General features: G+C 53.9%; 1 protein-coding gene across 1 annotated transcript; it reads right to left on the reverse strand.

The window, feature by feature from the left end:
* Window positions 1–1,234: 1,234 nt before the first annotated feature.
* Window positions 1,235–19,996, reverse strand: ANKRD16 (ankyrin repeat domain 16). The gene is made up of 8 exons (XM_086481101.1): window positions 19,659–19,996; window positions 15,871–16,091; window positions 11,175–11,217; window positions 9,986–10,094; window positions 8,152–8,313; window positions 4,939–5,017; window positions 2,555–2,762; window positions 1,235–2,273 (listed from the first exon to the last, which is right to left on the reverse strand). The coding sequence occupies exons 1-7, from the start codon at window positions 19,994–19,996 to the stop codon at window positions 2,602–2,604; spliced, it is 1,113 nt and encodes a 370-aa protein (XP_086337227.1). The 3' UTR covers window positions 1,235–2,273; window positions 2,555–2,601.
* Between the last annotated feature and the right edge of the window lie 260 nt (window positions 19,997–20,256).

The following is a 20,256-nucleotide window of genomic DNA, read 5'->3' on the forward strand; positions in this document are numbered from 1 at the left end:
CGTTAGCGGGGAAACTGGGAGGGAAACAGCTGGTTTGTGGTTTGCTAAAAATCGTGAAAAGGTGGGAATAAAGCAGCCCCTTGGCGTTTACCGAGTTGCAGCATAGCTGGTTGCTGCGTGGAGGCCAGGAACGGATTTACGGAAGGATTCAGGATCTTTAGAGGAATCGAGCCACTTCCTCACCCGCCCAGGGGCTGGTGCAGCTCCCATCACCCTTCGCCGTTAGCGCCGTCCACCCTTAATTCATTCTTTCGGGTGGAGAAGAATCTCCTTCACAGATGGGAGAAACAAGGCAGGGGAAGACCGGGGAAAAGCAGGTCTTTGCAGGCATGACTGGAAGAGTCTGTCCTGGGTTACAGTGTAAAATGTGCCAAAAGAAAAAAAAATATATTCTATGACCATCTTCAGGAGCTGTTGAGACCAGGTGGGGCGGTGCTCCCTGCCTCCCCCCTCTGGACTATCTCCTGTTCATGGGCACAACAATGCCTTATCGCCTGACCCATCGATAACTCGCTCCTGGACTCTCTCCTGTTAATGGCCCATCAAGGAACTGCCTCACGACTCCCCATCCCATTGTGAGATGCTCTGCCCAGGGAGGGGGGGGAAGGAGCCAAGCAGTCCATGCCAAATAAAAACGGAGATTTTGAACACCCTAGCAGCCTTCTTCCACTGGATTCCCAGAGGAGCTTTTCCCCCCACTGGAGTTCCAGAGGACAAGAGCTACCTACCTACCACTGGACCTTCGGAGGAAGACCAGACCCTTTTAACTGATCGCTGCTTCCACAGAACGACATCCATCGCTTCAGGAGGACTGCAGCCAGCATCTTATCGGACTGCTACTGCCACCCTAACAGGGGGTCAGGTTGTATTCCTGACTCTGTCAGTGTAAACCAGGGGGTTGTTTGTTTTTCCCTGCCTTGTGTTATATATATATATATTAGTAAAGAACTGTTATTCCTATTCCCCATATCTTTGCCTGAAGGCCCGTTAATTTCAAAATTATAATAGTTTGGAGGGAAGGGGGTTGCACTCTCCATTTCAAGGGAGGCTCCTGCCTTCCTCCACAGACACCTGTCTTTTCAAATCAAGACAGAGTCTTAAGGTGCTACCGAGCCCTGCTTCTCCCCCTCTTGTGAGCCATCAGCCCCCCAAATCCTTTTTGTGAGCGCGCTGCTTCTTGTGCAACACCAGCCAGCAGAGAGAAGGAGGAGGAGGAGGAGGAGGAGGAGGAGGAGGAGGAGGAGGAGGTGGCCCTAACCCTGCTTCGCTTCACTGTTGTCGTTCTGGCTTAGCATCATCGCGGCAAATTCTGCTCCGGGGATCGCGGGGTGGGACTTTCTCACTCAAACAGAGCTCAGCATCGTCTTAAACCCCCCCCCCCCCGTGGGTTGTGCGTCAAACCATGACGTGAGCACCGCAGCCTGGGCAGAGCAAAAACCGCGCTCGCTCGCTCGGAGGCCTGCCCCATTTTTAGCGTCAGGAATCCCGTCGTTTTTGGACGTCTTGACGTTACACATAGACAAGGGCGTGGCACGTTTCTATGGAAAACCAAATTTATCATTCCAGGTGGATACAAACAAACCAAACAGCTACAGTAGCTCTTACCTTTACGGGTATTCCAGGCTGTTACAGACTTACTGGCCGCATTAAATATTAAGCCGTCTGCCTCTACACTTCAAAGAGCAGATTTTTTGTGGTTTTAAAGTTCATCAGTGGTGAGAAGTGCCAAGCAAGACTGTCCGGAATAACCAATATCTTTTTTTTTAATTATTTTTTTGGTAGCCTGATCGAAAGACCCTTGATGTCATCACAAGGTTGACCCCTGCCTATTGCTTTCAGCAGGCTTTGGGATCAGGCTTGGGGCACCAAAAGGACCTAAGAGGTTGATGCAGCTTGAAGACTCCCTGCATTTGTCCTCTGCAGCTCAAACCCGATGGAGGAAGAGTCACCAAGGGCTCGCTCGCACTGCACCGCACTCGACCTCTCTCAGGGGCTACCGAAAGAGGTGGCCACTTAAAGCCACTTAAGAGATTAGTGGAGAGCAGGTCCATTCAGGGCTATAAAAGTCAAGGATCCAGGTCTATCTTCTCCTTTGGGATGATGTGGAAACAGCCCAGCAAAAGCCAGGCAGGCTCCAGAGGTTCAAGCCGTGCAGGTCCCCAGAGGTCACGTAGCGGCGCCCCGTGGGGCACCTTCCTCAGATACCTCAGGGAGCTGCGGCCTCAGCTGTTTGGACGTGCCGGGTGATGCACAAGAAGAGGCGAAGTTCAGCCCTGAAATTAGGAAGTGAAAGAAGAGCAGCCATAAACTTGGAATGATGGGGTCAGTACAGGAGTGTGGTAGTCCTCCATTATCTTTCTGAGATAATCCTATTTAAAACATGCTTTTCACGACCGTTATCTTTTTGAGATACTCCTATTTTAAGTATGTTTTACTCCTAAACATATTTCTCAAGTCTCAAGAGTTTCTCTGCTCAACCCTCGGGCACAAATCCCATGATTTTAAACAGCTGATTGCGTAAATCTGAATAGTTGTGAAGTGATAACTAACGTACCGCGCTGAAATGAAACGTCTTTCTCTTTTTTATTTCCCCAGCTGGTCTCACGTGCTGACATTCATTTCCTGGAAAACCCGGATGACATCTGGCTTCCTCGCGAGCTGCCGTGCCAGCGTGCCCGTGCTATCCGGAGCATCCCGCAGCCCGGCGCGGAGCAGGATCCGTGCGGCCTCTGCCTGCTGCCCAGCGCACGCTGCGTGCAGGGCTGTGGGGGAGACAAGATGGTGAGACAGGAGCTGGGATTGCTCGGTGGGTTTGGCCTCAGCCCGCTTCAGATGCAAGATGGAGCGTGACCAGAGAAGGACAACGGAGCTGGGGAAGGGTCTGGAGAACAGGTCTGGTGAGGAGCGGCTGAGGGAACTGGGGGTGTTCAGCCTGGAGAAGAGGAGGCTGAGGGGAGACCTCATCGCTCTCTGCAACTGCCTGAGGGGAGGTTGTGGTGAGGTGGGGGTCGGTCTCTTCTCCCAAGTAACAAGCGATAGGACGAGAGGAAATGCCCTTAAGTTGTGCCAGGGGAGGTTTAGGTTGGACATGAGGGAAAATTTCTTCACCAAAAGGGTTGTCAAACACTGGAACAGGCTGCCCAGGGACGTGGTGGAGTCACCATCCTTGAAGGTGCTCAAAAACATGTAGATGTGGCACTTAGGGACATGGTTTAGTGGTGGACTTGGCGGTGCTGGGTTAACGGTTGGACTCGATGACCTTAAAGGTCTTTTCCAACCCAAACAATGTTATGATTCTGCAATTCCCAGCAAAGGAAACCGAGTCAGCAGAGGAAACACATCGAGGGTGAAAGATGACTTTTCCCAGCCAAGCAGCCCCGTGATGGCACAGCAGGGCTCAGCTGCCGCGGCCGCGCGTGTCTGCAGCAGCAATGAGATGACTAAACCCACACAAGCAGGGGCCACGTCCCCTTCCACACCCAGCCACGCTGGCAGAAAAGCTACCAGCCTGGTTCACCCCAGCCATTACCCCCGTCTCCCCCTCGCAGATTCCCAGTCCTTCCAGTCCATCCAGCGGTACTAACCTGGCCGAGCCAAGGCCAACCAGCTTTGCAAACACGGTGGGAGCGTTTAAGCCAACTTGGTTCATTCTGACCGAGTCGTGGGCAGAAGGGGGAGGCCGTGGGACTGAGTAGAAGGCCTCTGGGCTTCTTATTGCTCCGTGTCTGGGTGGATTTAACAATGATGTGCAAGAGAGGGGCTTGAAACTACTCTGGATGTCACCAGGGTCCCTTCTGGGCTGGGGCTCCCCGCCAGCTCGCTCCAGGGCCGGGGACTAAATGAGAAAGGTTTCCATGCGCTGCGTGAGAGCAAAGAGCATCCCGCAGGAGGAGGGGGAAACACTCCAGCCCAAGCCCCAGGCCATCCCACAGACCCCTCTGACAGCCAGCACGCTCTTAGGCAGTCCTGTTACGCTTGGCTCGTGCAGCTTTGACACCGGGGGTCGTCAGCGCTTGCTGCAGGCTGCTGTTGACCGCGGGTCACCCTGATCCCCCACGGATAATCCACGCAGGACACTTTGCAGGAGCGGAGCCTGGGTGAGAAGCTCCCTACGCTGCAGTGACACTAACGCAGCAAAGGTGCCGGGGAATGGGGCAGCCAAGGGGCACGAGGAGCCAACCCAAGCGTCCCAGGTTTGGACGAGCTCAGCAGAGCTCAAATTTACTCACTGAGGGGGTGGAGGGAGAGATGCTCACCGCTGAAGCGTGTTATTAAGCAAAGCTGAAGACTGGGTAAGTTGCCAATTTTGGCAACGGCTGAAACCATTTATACATACTTTTTTTTTTTTTTGAGAGGGAAATGCTGATGTAAGAGATGCCTCAGACTCTCACGCTGGGAATGCCAACTCTCTGGCATCACTATAGCAACTATCTATACGTTCAGGCTCTCTGTTATTATTTGCTCAGGCAGTTTGCTAAGGAATCGAGGCTTAAGAGCTTGTGCAATCGCTGTTATTTGTCTGCCCCACCATTTCAAACTGGTTCATTTCAACCAAACTCGACGGCAAGGTGGCGGTATCAAAGATACCAAGCTCCTGAAAGTTTCATGCAAAATAAGCAGCTGGGTAAAGAGAAACACCAACGAGCATCTCTGTTCTTCCCCCCAAGGGGAAAGGCCCCAGCGCTGGCTCAACCACACCACCAGACATCAGAAAGTCCAGCAGGAAGAGAGCCAGTGAATGAAAGCTGCAAAAAAAACCAACCCCAAACCCCCGAGGCTGCACACAGCACGCTGCTGCAAGAGCCTTTTAGCGTACACGCATCTGGCTTCTCCTTGCACGCGCCGCTGAGCAGACGCAGCGCAGGCTGTTGGGGAGGTTGGGCTCCTGTTCTCGCTGTCCTACAGAGGGAGGAACAAAAAAAAGCTCAGCAGCCTTACCAGAACGGTTCTTCCCATCCCTTGCGTGGACATCAGCGCCGAGGGACAGCAGCGTCTGGATGGTGCGCGTGTGTCCTTCCTGCGGTGGTGGAAAGGGGATTATTTATCCGGCACCAGCTCGGCGCCATTTTTCACCTTTGCGTTTCGCAGAAATGACGCAGGCCTGAAAAGAAAGGAGGCCGCAAGCCATCGGTCCCTAACTGCATACGGCCCCTGGAAGGGCACAGATGGAGATCCACAGTCACAGGCAAATCTGGGGCTACCAGGAGCTGCTCCAGAGGGCCTGATAGCAGCTGGAAATGAGGGTCAGCTGCCCGTAGCAGTGCAGATCGGGTCCATTAGCCAGGGATCGCCCAGGCACAGCTGACACGCTGCTGTTACCCCACAGGAACGGGCAGAGAGATGCCACCGGGCACCTTCTCCAGCCTTTCCGCTGGCTACCTGTGAGAAGAGTCACAGCTTGGCCCTCGGCCAGCGTGTCCCTGGCAGCTACTTCAACCCAGAGGCCAAAAAGGCAGCAAGAGGCATCCCAGGAGCGTAATTCTCTCTGCAGACGTTCACCCCCGTGTTTTAAAATCCAAAGTGTTCCATTGAGACCGACAGCGCTTCAAATCACACCGCAGCGCAGAGCTGTCTCTGGCGGCGGTGGTACAGCCCAAGACTCCGAGCCCTCGGCAAGGGCAGGTGTGATAAGACACACAACCCAGTCCAGATCCAGGCAGCTGGATCTGCTTTTAGACGACTGTAGGTCCCATATGATCCTTCTGATCGCGGGCAACAGATCCACCTCGCACAGCCAGGACCTTGAGGGGGGGAGGAATCTGGAGGATCGTCTCCCAGCGCAGCTTCGCCTTTGCCAGCGGCTGTGGAGGAGTTAACGCACAACCAACCTCCGACAACTGCATGACGCGACCTAAAGATGTTTCTTCATGGCGATTTGTCAACTGATCTTGCCTTTGCCTCTCCAGTCCTCGCCTCCAACCGAGTAACTCAAATTGCTTTTACCTTCAGCTGGCTACAGAGCTGTAGGATCCCTGACTTACCTTTCCTAACGGGCAGCTGGCTGTTTGTTAAAAGGACTAAACGTCAGCAAAAAAAAAAAAGCCCTGTGTTTTCCCCACACTGCAAATCCACTTCAAGCACCACGGGGATCTCGAGTTGTCCCTGTTGAGGCGTTATTTCAGCTCAGAGAGCAGAACCTGTTGCTGATGCGGGCTGTCGCCCATCTGCCTGCGGTGCCCTCGGGCATTTCCTAAAGGATCACTCCAGTTCTTTGTAACGCCCTGTGAGATGGTGCAGAACGTCACACTTTCACACCGTCACGACCCCCGGCGTCCTCTGTCTCTCCTCTGCCGGTAGCCAACTTCAAACGCTGCAGGGGGAAAGGCAATACAGCCCCCACACCCCTCCTCTCTGCGCCAGCTTCTCCCTAAATAAATCCTCTCTCCCTAAATAACACGCCCGATTTTTTTTAATTACTTCTTCCATGCAATGAACTAGTCTTTGCCATGCGGCATGAGAGTGGGAGACTCTTATTTTTATCCCCGCCACCCACTCTTTTCCCCCCGTTATCGTACGACTCAGTAGCACCTTCCCCCCTGCTCAAGGCTCCCGTTTCCCTGCTGCACGCACACCCCCTCTCAGGGGCAAACAAGCCAGGAACTGCTTTAGCTGCCACAGCCTTGGCAGCAAATTGAGTTGGAAGCGTAATTTGATTTTCCTGTATTTGTACATGCAAAGTAATAAGAAAAGAAGAAGAAAAAAAAAACCCACAACAAAAACCAAACCCACCAGCTAAACAAATGCTGCTGTAAATATAAAGTGACACTGAGCCTCGGAAAGGAAGAGAGACCCATCAAATCGTTCCCCAATCAGCCACTCGCCAAGACAGAGCTGGGATCTTCTCCAAGGCACATTATATTCCCCAATAGCCTTGCTGTTAAACGTACCCTTGGCAACCAAAAGGGCTTTCAACATGGTTTCTCAGAGCATGAGGAAGGGAAAGCTGGGAGAAAGGCCTCCTTTGTGGGAGCCAGCAAATGCCACGGCTGGGTCCTGCTGGAGGAGAATACTGTTGCCAGCACTCCCAATAAGTGTCATTGATGCTTTTGTAGGAGTGGGGCGCTGGGATGCTGCTTCGTTCCCACTACAAGTCTAGACCGGGCTCTGAGGGCTGCATGTTAAAGCTCACGAGGTTTAACAGGCAGGGATGTGGGCAAGGACCTCTCCTTGCCACCGGCTGCCAGCACGCTGCACGCCGTGGTGCGACAGCACCAAGCAGAAGGGAGGCAGGAGGGTCCCAGGAGGGATCCTGGTCAGGGGTGAGGCTTTTGGGATCTGCTCTGCGCTCCCAGGGAGCGTTGCAGGACCCACAGGCCACCAGGCCCCGCTTCCCGCACAGGCGTGAGATGGGAGGAAAAAGCTCCGACGACTCTCCCTCGCTGCCTGGAATTCAAAACAGCTCCTGCGTGAAGGACGCAGATAAGAGCCCCGGAGCTCCCTCCGCCTTTCCACCTCCCCTTTCTCCAGTCTGGCCATGGGCAGGCCAGAATCCGTCCTACTGGGACAAACAGTTGCTGTTTCACAGCGCATCAGCCATCTCCTGTCCAGTCCCAGAGCTGAGGAAAGACAGAGAAAGAAATCTGAGCAGCATTTCATCCACACCTCCTCTGCCACGAGAGTGAGAAGATGCTGGTGAAGTACTGTCACAGCTCATGAACTGGTGGTACCTACAGCTCCCAGTAGCTAGCAGGGTGCACTCCAGGTATTGCCCTTTTGGTCCGAAGGCAGAGAACTGGAAGAGTAACACTCATCGGAGGTGTGGGTCAAGCCCTGTCCGCAGCAAGGCCAACTGGAGGCGTGGCAAAAGGAGCTGTGCCCCTTCGCCACCCCCCCTCTGCTCCTGCACGACCCCGCTCAGCCCCACACCAGGCAGGAGGGTTTACCAAGTCAGCAGGGTGGGCAGGAGAGCGGTGAACGGAGCCACTCAGATGCCCACCGCCACTCTGCAGACAGCTGGACACGCTTCATGAGGGTCTAAAACCCATTGAACGGGGTACAGGACTGGTCAGGAGCAGGTGGTGACAGAGGATGAGGTAGGAAGGCAAATCCTCCATCAGCAGCGAACATCTAAACCAGCCTGTTTTAGATGCCTGCCTGGAGCACCCCAACTGGCAAAGACTTTGGAGAGGAACCCTGGGAACAGGAACAAACCTTGGCTGCGTAGTGCAGTGCTGTGAGTTGGAGGGCTGTTGCTCTCTCGTTGACATCGACACCCAGCTCGGAGACGAGGAACTGGATGGCTTCATCCTGGGCCGTGACAGCTGCCCGGTGCAGAGGTTGAGCACCCAACGCGTCCACGGCTGAAGGACAGGCCTGGAATGGGGGAGGAGGGAAAGGGAAAGCAATGAACAGCCTGGCCAAACCTTCAAGGACAATCACCAGGCCAAGGAGAATCGTGGCTGCCTGCCACGGCCACGGTGGAGGCAGTGAACACGTGGGATGTCACCAGCAGGACCGGTGCAGTTGGTAGCACCCTGATTTGCAGACCAGAGCCAGCTCTCTGCTGAGCTTTTTAAGTGATAAGCAAAACTAGTGCCAAAAAGAAGAACCAAGCCCCCTCTCTCTTCAGTTGAAAGGTTTCATGATGGGTTTCAACTCTTCAAAGCAGCAAGAAACAACCCATCTCCAACCTTTGTGGTGGTGGAGAAGAACTTGGGACGCCGGTAGAGGGGTGGATGACCTCATGAGGTCTCTTCTGAGCGTGAACCACAAAGATGTAAACCCAAGAAGGGTAACGGAAGCAATACATGGTGCACTCATCTCAAAGGGTACAATCCAGCCTCCTGAAGTCTAGTGGGCCTGACTCACGGTTTTATAAAACCTAGAAGGTAGCAACGCTGCCATTAGCGTTTCCAGTGCTGCTTCATGGCAGTAAGCCAGGGCACCACAACGAGGAAATGAAATCGACTATTCCATCTTCATTGCCTGAAATGGGAGACTGAAAATGTCAGCAAACTTCACAAACGTTTTATCCTGCTGAGCAAAGACAAACACACGAACGTCTCCTGAAGTCAACAAGTATCTACGCACTCGAACGCAACCTGGGCATCAAACCGTCTCTGCTGGGTGAGGCCACGTGTTACAGCTGAGTAAACCCCAAGCCTGTGGTCCTGAAAAGTGCGGTACCACCTTCCCAGGCCCACTCCGTGCCTTGCTGGGGGCTCCACTGGCCAATTCAACCTGCCAGATTCACTGTTTGCCACGCTAGCTTTCTGCCAGGCCAGCGAGGCGCCCCGGTTCGGCGTGGTGTCCCATGAACACCAGAACTGGTGCAGGGGACTGGCAAAATGAGGGCAAAGCAGGTGAGGAGGGAGGCCCAACCCTGCCTCTGTGAGCATCAGCCATCAGGTGGGCTCCAACCACCTCGCATCAGCGCGGCGGTCGATGAACGCTGCAGTGGTCTGGCTCCTGCTACGCACAATTGGCTCTAATGACATCCCTGTTACACGCTGTATGTTGGAGGAAATTGGAGATTACTGGGAGACGACACGGGAGCAGCAGCTGCCACGAGAGAGGGAGGCCAGAGATGAGCTGCTGCCAGCACAGCCAGATGCTTCCACGTTATCCACCCTCAGCGCGCCCACGAGGGCCTCCACGCTGAGCCCTGGCACTCCCGAGAGCAGGTCTTGGCTTTGACACAGCCACCCCTGCAGTGCCGGGCCAGTCCCGTCCCCTCCTGTCACTGCCTTGTGTCTCCATCCCCCTCCACCAGCTACGGGGACATATCCCTGCCCCAGGGTGAAGATCCCTGCCCTGGGGGGAAGATGAGCTGCGTCCTGGTGGCCTTACTCAGCAGAATCTTGCTCACTTCCAGGGGGAATTTGCCTTCTTTCACAATTCACTTCTTTACAGTTTGGGGATTTGCTTCTTTACAGTTTGGGGATTTGCTTCTTTACAATATGGTTACGGGGAGCACGTGGATTGCCTGTCCTGGCAGTTCTAGGTCAGGTCCTGGAGGAGGGAGGTGAGGTTTTTTGGCACTTACCTGGTGTTTTTCCAGGAGCAGCCGGGCAATGTGGATGTGCCCGTTCTGGATAGCATCCATAAAGGGAGTGACTCCACATTTGTCTCTGCTGTCAGGTTTGTACTGGCACCTGGGAGAGAAGACAAAAGCCAGGGCAGAGGTGTTGGTGGCTCTAAAATCCTTCCTGCACTAGTTGCCTCGGATCGGTGGGGCAGGAGACTATCAGCAGATGGGATCAGAAATGGCACACGGAAAGCCTGTCCGTAGACCGTGCATAAACCTGTCTCGGTGCTTTATTGCTGGGGTACGGCCTGCTGGGGCTTTTTTGGGTCAGAGATCTGGTGCAGCTTGCTCTGCTGCAGGAAAGCCAGGGCTCTATAGATCATTTATATTTATTTTCCTTGCCCCCACCCCACACAGAAGATCTCTGGAAGGGGTAATGTGGGCACAAGGCCTTGCGGCGGCAGAGGAGAAAACCATACCCTCACCGAACAACGCCACGTACAAAAACCAAAGCCCACAGGTCTCGCTCAGGTTAAAGCTCCACTGAAATGAGAGAAGACTGAATTAAAATTGAAAGCCCGGCTCGAATCACAGGGCTACGTTCACGCCGGGCCAAGCACGGAGGGGAATTAACAAGGCTGGGATGAGCTGGCTAACGGGAGCCGCGGCTCGCAGGGGCTGCGATGCCCGGGAAAAGCTGCTCCAGCTCTGGCAGCGGGCAGGGCTGGTTAGGGAGGTAACTGGGTCAGGATGACTGGGCACAGGCGGCTTTAAAGCCACTTCACAGCAGTCTCCCAGGGGCAGGAGCCTGAAAAGAAAGGCTGGAGGCTAAGCGTAGAGGAGCTACACCCAGAACCAAGCTGTCAGAGAACTGGTTTGTTGTTATTGCACGGCCTCAGACGCATCGGGAATGAATCAGCACCGAAAAAAGAGCCGAGTTATATAACCGGGGCTTGTGTCGGAGCCAAGCCAGAGCCATCGGAGAGCGTCCTTGTCTCCAAGGCCCCTAACCGGCCAGGAAAAACCCGGAGGAGGCAGAGATGGGCCGGGGAGCGCACGCAGGGCAGCTGTGCAACCGCGCTTCCCCAACAGCATAAACGCCCTTTTGTGTCCCCGGCGGCTGGAGCGAGGCTGGCGGTGCAGGGGAGGCGGCGGGGGCGGGGGAGAGCGGGGAGGCAGAGTCAGGGCTGGGAGGAAGGCTGCTTACCGCTCCAGGAGCAGCTCCACTACGTCAAAACAGCCGTGCATCGCTACGAGAGAGAGGAAACGCGCGGTTAATTCAGGTTTTCATGCCTATTTCTGACCTTTCTGGCTTACTTACGATGAGGGAAGGGGTTCCAAGAGGCTTGAAATTCAAAGGTTTTGATTTTGATTTTTCTTTTTGTGATTAAAAACATCATCTCCAGAGCTCCAGCCTTCCCCTCCCCACACGAAAGCACCAGATAAAGCAGGGAACAGGCATGCACACAGGCACCGTTTGCCTCTACCTGCAGCGTACGCGCGTGAGAGCGTACGCGCAATTAAGCCGACACAAAGATCTTTTCTCGCAAGTTATTTGTTAATCCCTGAAGTGAAATCTGTGAGAAGCCAAAGGAACACAAAGCAGGGAGCTGGTAAATAGCTGGATGGCATTTCCACCCTTCCTCAGCCACTCCGACTACCCACCCCTCCTATCTCATCCTCCTAATGAAGCATCCTCACCCAGACAGCATCTCAGAGGAAAAACAACAACAGCGGGGGAGGATTTGAACATCGTGCACTGAAATACTCACTCTCCTTTTTTCTTTTTTTTTTTTTTTTTTTTCCTAAAGAACAGCGTATTACAGCAATATAAGGAAGGACAGCCTTGACCTGGCTTTTTTTTTCTGCAGGTCATTTTGCAAAACAAATGAGATACATTAAAGAAAAGGAATTTAAAAAAAAAAAAAAAAAATCAAACCAAGCCCGGAGCTGCTGCATCAGGCTATTTACTCTGTGCGATGAAAGAAGGGCTCCTGACAAATGTGTGTTACCAGCAATAACCTTCAGATGCAGCTGCACAAAAGATACTCCCTGAAAGTCCAACGAGGCGTTCCCATCCTCCCAGATCTCGGCTGTTTGCTCCTGCTCCCTGCTCGTTCATCACCCCTTTACCTGGGCTGATACAAACACAGGCAGAGCCGCACCGTGAAAAGGATTTTTTGAAGTGGAAGCTTTAAAAAACCCAAGCTATGAGAAGAAAAAACATCCCAAGCAGCACAATTACGTCCTTTAACAGCAACAGAGACAGCAGAAGGCTGCAGCGCTCAGATCCGCTGTTGCACTCCACTTCTCATTACGTCTCCCCCACTCTCTTGCCTCAGGGTACGGATACACGAAGCAGCAAAGCTAAAGGAATCAACCCGAAAAAAATGGTGCACAGGGGAGAAAATTACCCATCATCTATGGAGGGCTAACTGTGCCAGGAAGCCAGCTGGACTGGTCACGGGTTAATGGGCTCATATCCACACCCTTGGGATGGAAACTCATTGAGATGGCAGCTCCTCTTGACAGGATTGCCCGCCTCCCGGCAGCTCCAGCATCGTCTCCGGCCCCTTGCCTGTGCCCCCGCCTCAGGAGCTGGGTCTGTGTTACTGGGTGTCCTGGTTTGGGCTAAACCAGAACAAATTCTGGTTTAGTGCTTTAACTTTTCAGTTCGGTCTCCTCTAACTAACGGCATTTTCCGAACCAGCAGCACGTTGTTTCCAGCCAGCGACTGCTCCAGCAGTGCCAACCCCTGATGGTCACAGCCAGCACCAAGGGATGGGCTGCAGAGAGGCCCTGGCTTGTCCTTGTTCTTGGAGCCACCAAGGCCACTGCTGAGTCTTGTACCCCGTGTTGGGGTGCCGGGAGGGAAAAGGGTCCCCAGCCCGAAAAAGGCCGCCCCTGCAGGGAGGAGCGAACCGGCCAGGGGACCCAAACCTGACCCACAGAGTGTTCCACCCCACGGACGGCACGGTCAGTGCAAAGCTGAGGGGTCACCAGGGTCCATCTCTCTTCTTCGGTGGCGACACCTGAGGAGGGCTCTGTCTGTCCTTCTGTCGTCCATCCCGCCCCGTGCGTCCCTGAATCCAGGGCCTGAGTCCAGCTCCTGCACCCGGTTCCATCGGCTGCCCAGTCCGGCCTGGGACTGCCCCAGTGCCAGCCCTGCAGTGTGGGGGGGACGTGTCGTCATCGGGGTGGGGGGAGTTGGGTTTGGTGTTGGGTTTGTATCTATTTGTACATATTGTGTATATTTCGTTATTTCCTTATTCTTATCTTTTCTTTTATTGATACTGTTCCATTAAAGCTGTTTCAGTTTTCTTTTCCAAACCGTAAAGTCTCTCTCCCTTGTTCTCTCTCCTTTTCCCTTCTGGGAGGGCAGAGGGGTTCATAGACAGCGTCTGTCATTCGTGAGTGGCTGGCCCAGCCTCAAACCATGACACTGGGCTACACGGTGGTGCGCGTGGGGATCCTGGCACCAGCCCCCACCGAGCAGCAGCCCCCAGCATTGTCCTGCGTTCAAATTATGTCGGGGGCAAAGCTGGTTTAAGCAGCTCCAGCCCTTCCCGCTGCCCAGTTGCTCCCGCGCTGGCTGCTGCTCCACCAAAGCGTGGTCCAGGGTCTGACCTGGATCAGTAAAATGACCAGAAATCTACCCAAATCACGGGCTGATGACTTTGCCACGGTGAAAGTCAAACGAGAGGCAACACAGAGGCGGAGACACCTCTATGAAGCAGTGTGCTGGGTCCCATCGTTGCTGGCTGTACCCCTATATCCCAAGCACTACGGAACAGGGAGGAGCTCAAGGTCAACAGCACCCCTTTTCCTCAGGATGGTCCTCACCCTGCTCCTGACCCTGCCGCCAGACCATCAACCCCCAAATCCCAACCCAAGGTCCACCTCTCTCTGCGGGGAAAGGGGGCTGCGAGCCCAGACACAGAAACACGAGCCCTGGGATTGAGCAGGGACAGGAGACCGCGCAAACAAGCGAGGATTAGTCCTTCCTCATCCAGGCAACCTGCTCCTCGCTCCCCAGCCTGAACCATCAAACAACTCATCAGCTCTTTCTCATTTCCAGGGCAAGCACGAGGACCAAGGCGCAGCCAATGCCCCTGGGCTGGCACTGTCACTGCTGATGAGCACAGTGTGGGGGACCGGTGGCTTCTGAGGGCCAGAGAAGTAATGGGAACGACAGCCAAGGAGCAACATATCCGACAGATTAATTACAGCACAGCAGGGGTCTCTTCAGGATACCTCGGGTCTTTCCAGAGAGTCGATCCCTGTTAAATTCTTTGGGAAATGAGCTGAGGTAGCCAGGGCTTTGAGCGGTGGCTCCCCACGCTCATCTCTCCTGCAGGGACACCGGGACACGCAGCCTAAGCCCCCGCTCAGGGATGAGGAAACGTTTCAGACTCAGGTCAGCCACCAAGCCTGCCCCACGACGTCACCCCGGCTTGGTGTCACCCCCCTCTCCCTTCACTCACTCCCTTTCCTTCACCAGCCACTCTTCCCTGGAGGGCAGAGTTTAGGGGATTTAAGCTTGGGGAAAGCCCCTGCTTTATCTGCACTGCTGAGCTTGCACGGGTTCGTGCGTAACCAGACCCAACGCTCCGTACGGGGCAATGAGACACGGCAGGACCACCTTAATTCTGCATTAACAGCTTTTTGGGCCATTCAGCTTATTATTCAGCAGAGAACTTAACCGAGGAAGACCTTGTGCATCATTCATAAATGAAAAGGAATCACTCCACCTCCAGGATGAAAGAGGGAGAAAGGCAGAAATCGAATCCAAACTGCCTCTGGGTCAGCTAAGCGTGCCCTCCTGCTGCCCACCACGCCTGATGACGTCTGCGGTTCTTCAAACCAGTTCTCTCCCTTCATGTGTGCTTTTAAACCAACAAAAGGGGCAGAGAAAGGGAATCAGACACAGTGAGCTCCGACCCGAACGACAGCCCCGGGGTATTCCCAGCAGGGACTATCCTTCCCCCTTGCAGAAAGGCACTCTGGATTTCTCACCGCTCCGTACCGCCTTCTGCAGAGCAACAAACACCAAAACCTTCTTCTGGAGGTTATGCCTGGACACCCTACAGCTCTTCAGATTTGCCACAACGACCTAACCCACCATGCATTCAGATAAAAATGGATCATTTTGAGAGATATGTCTCCTCCAAAACCTGAAAATGAGACCATAAACCGAACGGGTAAAAATATCCATCAACAGGCAGATGCCAAAAGGGGCCTCTCAGCAGCTCTAGTGCTTTTAGGAGTTTTAAAATGCCAGGATATGCTTGGAGCCTTGCAGCTTTTCCAAGTGCAATTTGCAGCTTTATAGGCCAGCAAGGAAAAGTGTATTGTAACGTGTCCTGAGCCATGGAAGCTCGGACGTATCTGTCACAGGGAGGCAGAGATGGAGATGAACACACTGGTCCAAGGAGGCCAAAGTCAGTGGGTGATCATGAGCCAAGAGAACATAACTCTTACACACCACAAAAACATCCTCTGAGTACAGGCAAAATCCAGTGGAGTGGGAACCGAGGACCCTCCAACCCCACAAGCTCAGTCTTTGGCACATCATTACAAAATATTAAGCCTAATTCTTGCTGTTCATTTCTCTGAAAGCACCTAAAGTGAGTGCCTGTCCTGGGGTCAGACCCTGCAAAGACGCAGCAGAGCGCTGTCAGCAGACTGAAGCTCAGAAAGGTGAGCTCCCACTAGTGTCCCCCCCTCTTTCCATTTAATTTCAGTAACAATATTGAACTGTTTCCCTGCGTTTTTCCATTAAGACAGGTCACACTTCGCTTCTCCAAACTGGAACGTGAACTGAAACAAAGCCCCTTTCTGTTCTCCGCTGCCGCCACAGCTTCTCTTCCAACCCATCTGGTGGCAACAGGACCCTCTCTTACCTGCTGTGTGCAGAGGCGTTCTCTTTATCGTGCTCTCCGTGTCCCAGCTGCCTGGGGACACGTCCAGCAGGTACCGGAGGATCTGGGGATGGCCCTCCCGGCTCGCGATGTGGAAGCAATTCCAGCCATCCTTATTCTTCAGCAGTGGGTTGGCTCCATGCTCCACGAGAGCTTTGATCACCTCCAGGTTCTGCCTGGTGCAAGCCATCATTAGGGGAGTCCTGAAAGAAAGAGGAGGCAATTATAACACCCAGAGAGACGGTGCCGTACGAGCCTGACGGCTTTTGTCCTCACATCTGAGCTTGAAGCTTCATTTAAAGTTGTCTGGAGCACCATAACGAAACACAGCAGCTCGTGCCAGCTGTGGTGAGCTAGCCAGAGGGAAAACTGATGGGCTAAAAACCACTCTGAGGTAGGAGGAAACTTTGCTGGCTAAAGATGAAGACCTTCTCCAAGCCTGAGGCTCCATCTATCATCTCACCTGGATTCGGGTGCTTTGAGTGAGGCTCACCACGTGCTCCATACGGACCCGTGAGATTTTATTTCACGCAGGTAATGTGGGGTCTGGACTTTTGGGAACTGTTGAGACAGAGCTGTTAACATCAGTGTTTCCTAACCCAGAGAGGCAGCTGTGGCTGCAGGCAGCAAACCACAGACAACTCCGCATCTCCTGGCAGTAGAGCACGAGCGGACCAGCAAATGTCACTCTGGAACATTCCTGCTGCAGAGCAGCTGGCCTGAGAGCGAAGCTTTTCAGAGTTTTGTCCGGTTTCACATGTCTGGGAACACCCTTTGGTATTTAAAAGCAAAAAATGCTCCAGTTGTAAGGACTGATAAGGCCAGGAAGAGGGTGCTGAGAAGGGAGATACAATCTCCAGCGAGGGAGATTTTTCAGAAGAGATCGGACACCCGGCGGCTGGGGAAGGTGGGGCAGAGCTGAGCCTGGAGCCTCGTGTCTCCTGCAGCTCCGCTCCTACCCGGTGCCTCAGATCAGCGCATCCTGTCAGTGCAAGCAAGACTTTGTCCGAGGGCTGGGACATGAGGACGCAGCTCCCCGCGGATGGAGGGGCACAGCGGGCCTGTCAAAGGCAACCAGGCTCGCGCACGCGTCGGCACGCAGCTCATGAGCTCTCTGCCTCCCTCAGCTGCCCCCCGAGGTCAGCACGCCGCTGGCACAGTGTCCTGGTTTGGGCTAAATCACAACTAATTCTGCTTTAGTGCTTTAACTTTTCAGTTCGGTCTCCTCTAACTAACGGCCCTGTCTGAACCAGCAGCACGTTATTTCCAGCCAGCGACTGCTCCAGCAGTGCCAACCCCTGATGGTCACAGCCAGCACCAAGGGATGGGCTGCAGAGAGGCCCTGGCTTGTCCTTGTTCTTGGAGCCACCAAGGCCACTGCTGAGTCTTGTACCCCGTGTTGGGGTGCCGGGAGGGAAAAGGGTCCCCAGCCCGAAAAAGGCCGCCCCTGCAGGGAGGAGCGAACCGGCCAGGGGACCCAAACCTGACCCACAGAGTGTTCCACCCCACGGACGGCACGGTCAGTGCAAAGCTGAGGGGTCCCCAGGGTCCATCTCTCTTCTTCGGTGGCGACACCTGAGGAGGGCTCTGTCTGTCCTTCTGTCGTCCATCCCGCCCCGTGCGTCCCTGAATCCAGGGCCTGAGTCCAGCTCCTGCACCCGGTTCCATCGGCTGCCCAGTCCGGCCTGGGACTGCCCCAGTGCCAGCCCCGCAGCGTGGGGGGGACGTGTCGTCATCGGGGTGGGGGGAGTTGGGTTTGGTGTTGGGTTTGTATCTATTTGTACATACTGTGTATATTTCGTTATTTCCTTATTCTTATCTTTTCTTTTACTGTTATTGTTCCATTAAAGCTGTTTCAGTTTTCTTTTCCAAACCGTAAAGTCTCTCTCCCTTGTTCTCTCTCCCTTTCCCTTCTGGGAGGGCAGAGGGGTTAACAGAGAGAGTCTGTCACTCGTGAGTGGCCGGCCCAGCCTCAACCCGTGACACACAGCCTGGAATCACAAAAGCTGGGATGCTGCCTTTGTATTTGTTAGCTCAGCTTCCAAACCACCTCCCTGGGCTTTAAATTGTGGGCTGGGGAGAATCTTTGCCTTCTTTTGCAGGGTGCTGCATAGGAATCTCCCTCCCCGAGAGGAGAATTTGACACTAACCAGGGCTGCTGCTTGTTTGTGGATTAGGCTTTATTTTTTATTCCCCATTCTCATTCCCTCATCATTTGCTTACGCGTTACCCACGCGGGACGCAAGCAAAAGCCTTGAAGAAACAAGTTTCTTGGGTTGTTGAGACTGTTGTTAATATATCAGTACCTAAGGGGCTCTGTTTGCTGGGGGGGAAACAGAAGCAAAATTCCCTTTTTATCTTCTTATTTCAGCTTCTGAGGACCAGGAGATAAAAAATGCAGATCAGTATCACTCACTCCCATCAAACAGGGGAGCGTGGAAGAAGAAATAACTGTGGATGAAAGCTTTTAAATTGGATCTGCTAATGAAGCAGTAATTTACAACTACAATAAAACAGGGGGAAATCAGTGACAGGGCTGGAATATAGTCCAGCCAGCCAACCCTCTCCTGGGCTGCACCCAGAGCAGCGTGGGCAGCAGGTCAAGGGAGGGGATTCTGCCCCTCTGCTCTGCTCTGGTGAGACCCCCCCTGCAGGGCTGCGTCCAGCTCTGGGGTCCTCAGTATAAGAAAGACACGGATCAGAGGGCTGGAGCACCTCCCCTGTGAGGACAGGCTGAGGTTGTTCAGCCTGGAGAACAGAAGGCTCCAAGGAGGCCTTATGGTGGCCTTCCAGTACCTAAAATGGGCTTATAGGGAAGATGAAGAGAGACTTTTTAGTGGGGGCTGTAGCAATAGGATGAGGGGTGATGGTTTTAAACTAAAAGAGGGGAATAAAGAGTTAATTTAGCACAGCTTAGTAGAAAGTAGCAATTAGCTAGCTAGGCTTAGCACAAGATAAGGGAGCAGAAGCAGCCTTGAAATGTTTGAGATAGGAGGAAAAGCTTGGATGAGAAAGAAGGACTTGATTGTCTTTGTGAAAACAACCATCAGGTTCAGACTGGGTCCTCACTTTGGAGTTAAGCCAGTCCGGGATTCTGTACCAATGGTGAGAAGCACACGATGAAGAAGACTACGAGCCTTCCTCCGAAAGCCCCCAAAGGACGACCACCAGATGACAGCACGCGCGCGCCACGAGGAGGAAAGAAATCACAATAATTTCTGAGAAACAATGATCATACTCCCACCTATCCTCTGAACTAATGGTACTAACTCATGGATATGCATGTTTTGATGTAATAAATAAGAGTTTATACGACGTGACCCGGTGTGCAGGCGAGGAGGAGCGATCCCCCTCGCACCCAGCGCTGCACTAAACACACCTGCTTTAGAATCTCCGCGAGTTACAGAGTTTGTTTCCGCTCTTCAACTCAGACTAGACATGAGGAAGACATTTTGTACGCTGAGCGTGGTGAGACACTGGCCCAGGCTGCCCAGAGAGGCGGCAGAAGCCCCATCCCTGGGAACACTCAAGGCTTGGACGGGGCTCTGAGCAACCTCCTCCAGCTCAAGCTGTCCCTGCTCGCGGCAGGGGGGTTGGACTGGATGGGCTTTAAAGGTCTCTTCCAACCCAAACCCATGCTGTGACTCGAAACAACGCCTCCTCCTCCTCCTCTTTCCCACCTGCCGCACCCCCAACCCCTCCGAGACACCACCCTGACCCACGGCGACGCACGCCAGCGACCTACCAGTCCCTCATCGTTTTTTATTTACCAGTCCGCCTTTTTCAAGCAGTCCACGCTCGCCCCTCTCTCCAGGAGGTAGCAGACACACTCCCCGTGGCCCATGGAGGCCGCTTCGTGGAGGGCTCTTTTGTAGTGGCTGTTGACCACCTCAAGGTCCATCCCCAGCGCCTCTACCAGGTAGGCGAGGACGTCCCGGCGCCCGTAGCGGGCAGCGTGGTGCAGCAGCGTGTCCCCCGAGCGCCCGTAGCGCCGGTACTGCCCCCCCGGGCCCGGGGTGTCCCCCCGGCGCAGCTCGGCCTGGAGGAGGTCCAGGCGTCCCTCCTGCACCAGCCGGAGGAGCGGCCTCGGCTGCTGCCCCTCCGCCATGGCTAAAGAAAACAAAACAAAACAAAACAAAACAAAACAAAAAAAAAAAAGAGGGAAAAAAAATCAGGATTAGGGTTTCAAACGGTGGGAATGCAACGGCTGCTGCGTGGGTCGGGATAAACAGACGTTACCTTTTCCCTCAGGAAAAGCAGAAGCCGGAGTCTACCTCCAGCAAAACAGAAATTTCCCTTTCTCCCAGCAAACCGACAAAGCAGCCGCTCCCTTCAGGATAAGCAGAAATTTCCTTCTCCCTCAGGATA

Source organism: Leptosomus discolor, chromosome 1 (assembly GCF_034619465.1).
Source record: "Leptosomus discolor isolate bLepDis1 chromosome 1, bLepDis1.hap2, whole genome shotgun sequence".
Classification (NCBI taxonomy): Eukaryota; Metazoa; Chordata; class Aves; order Leptosomiformes; family Leptosomidae; genus Leptosomus; species Leptosomus discolor.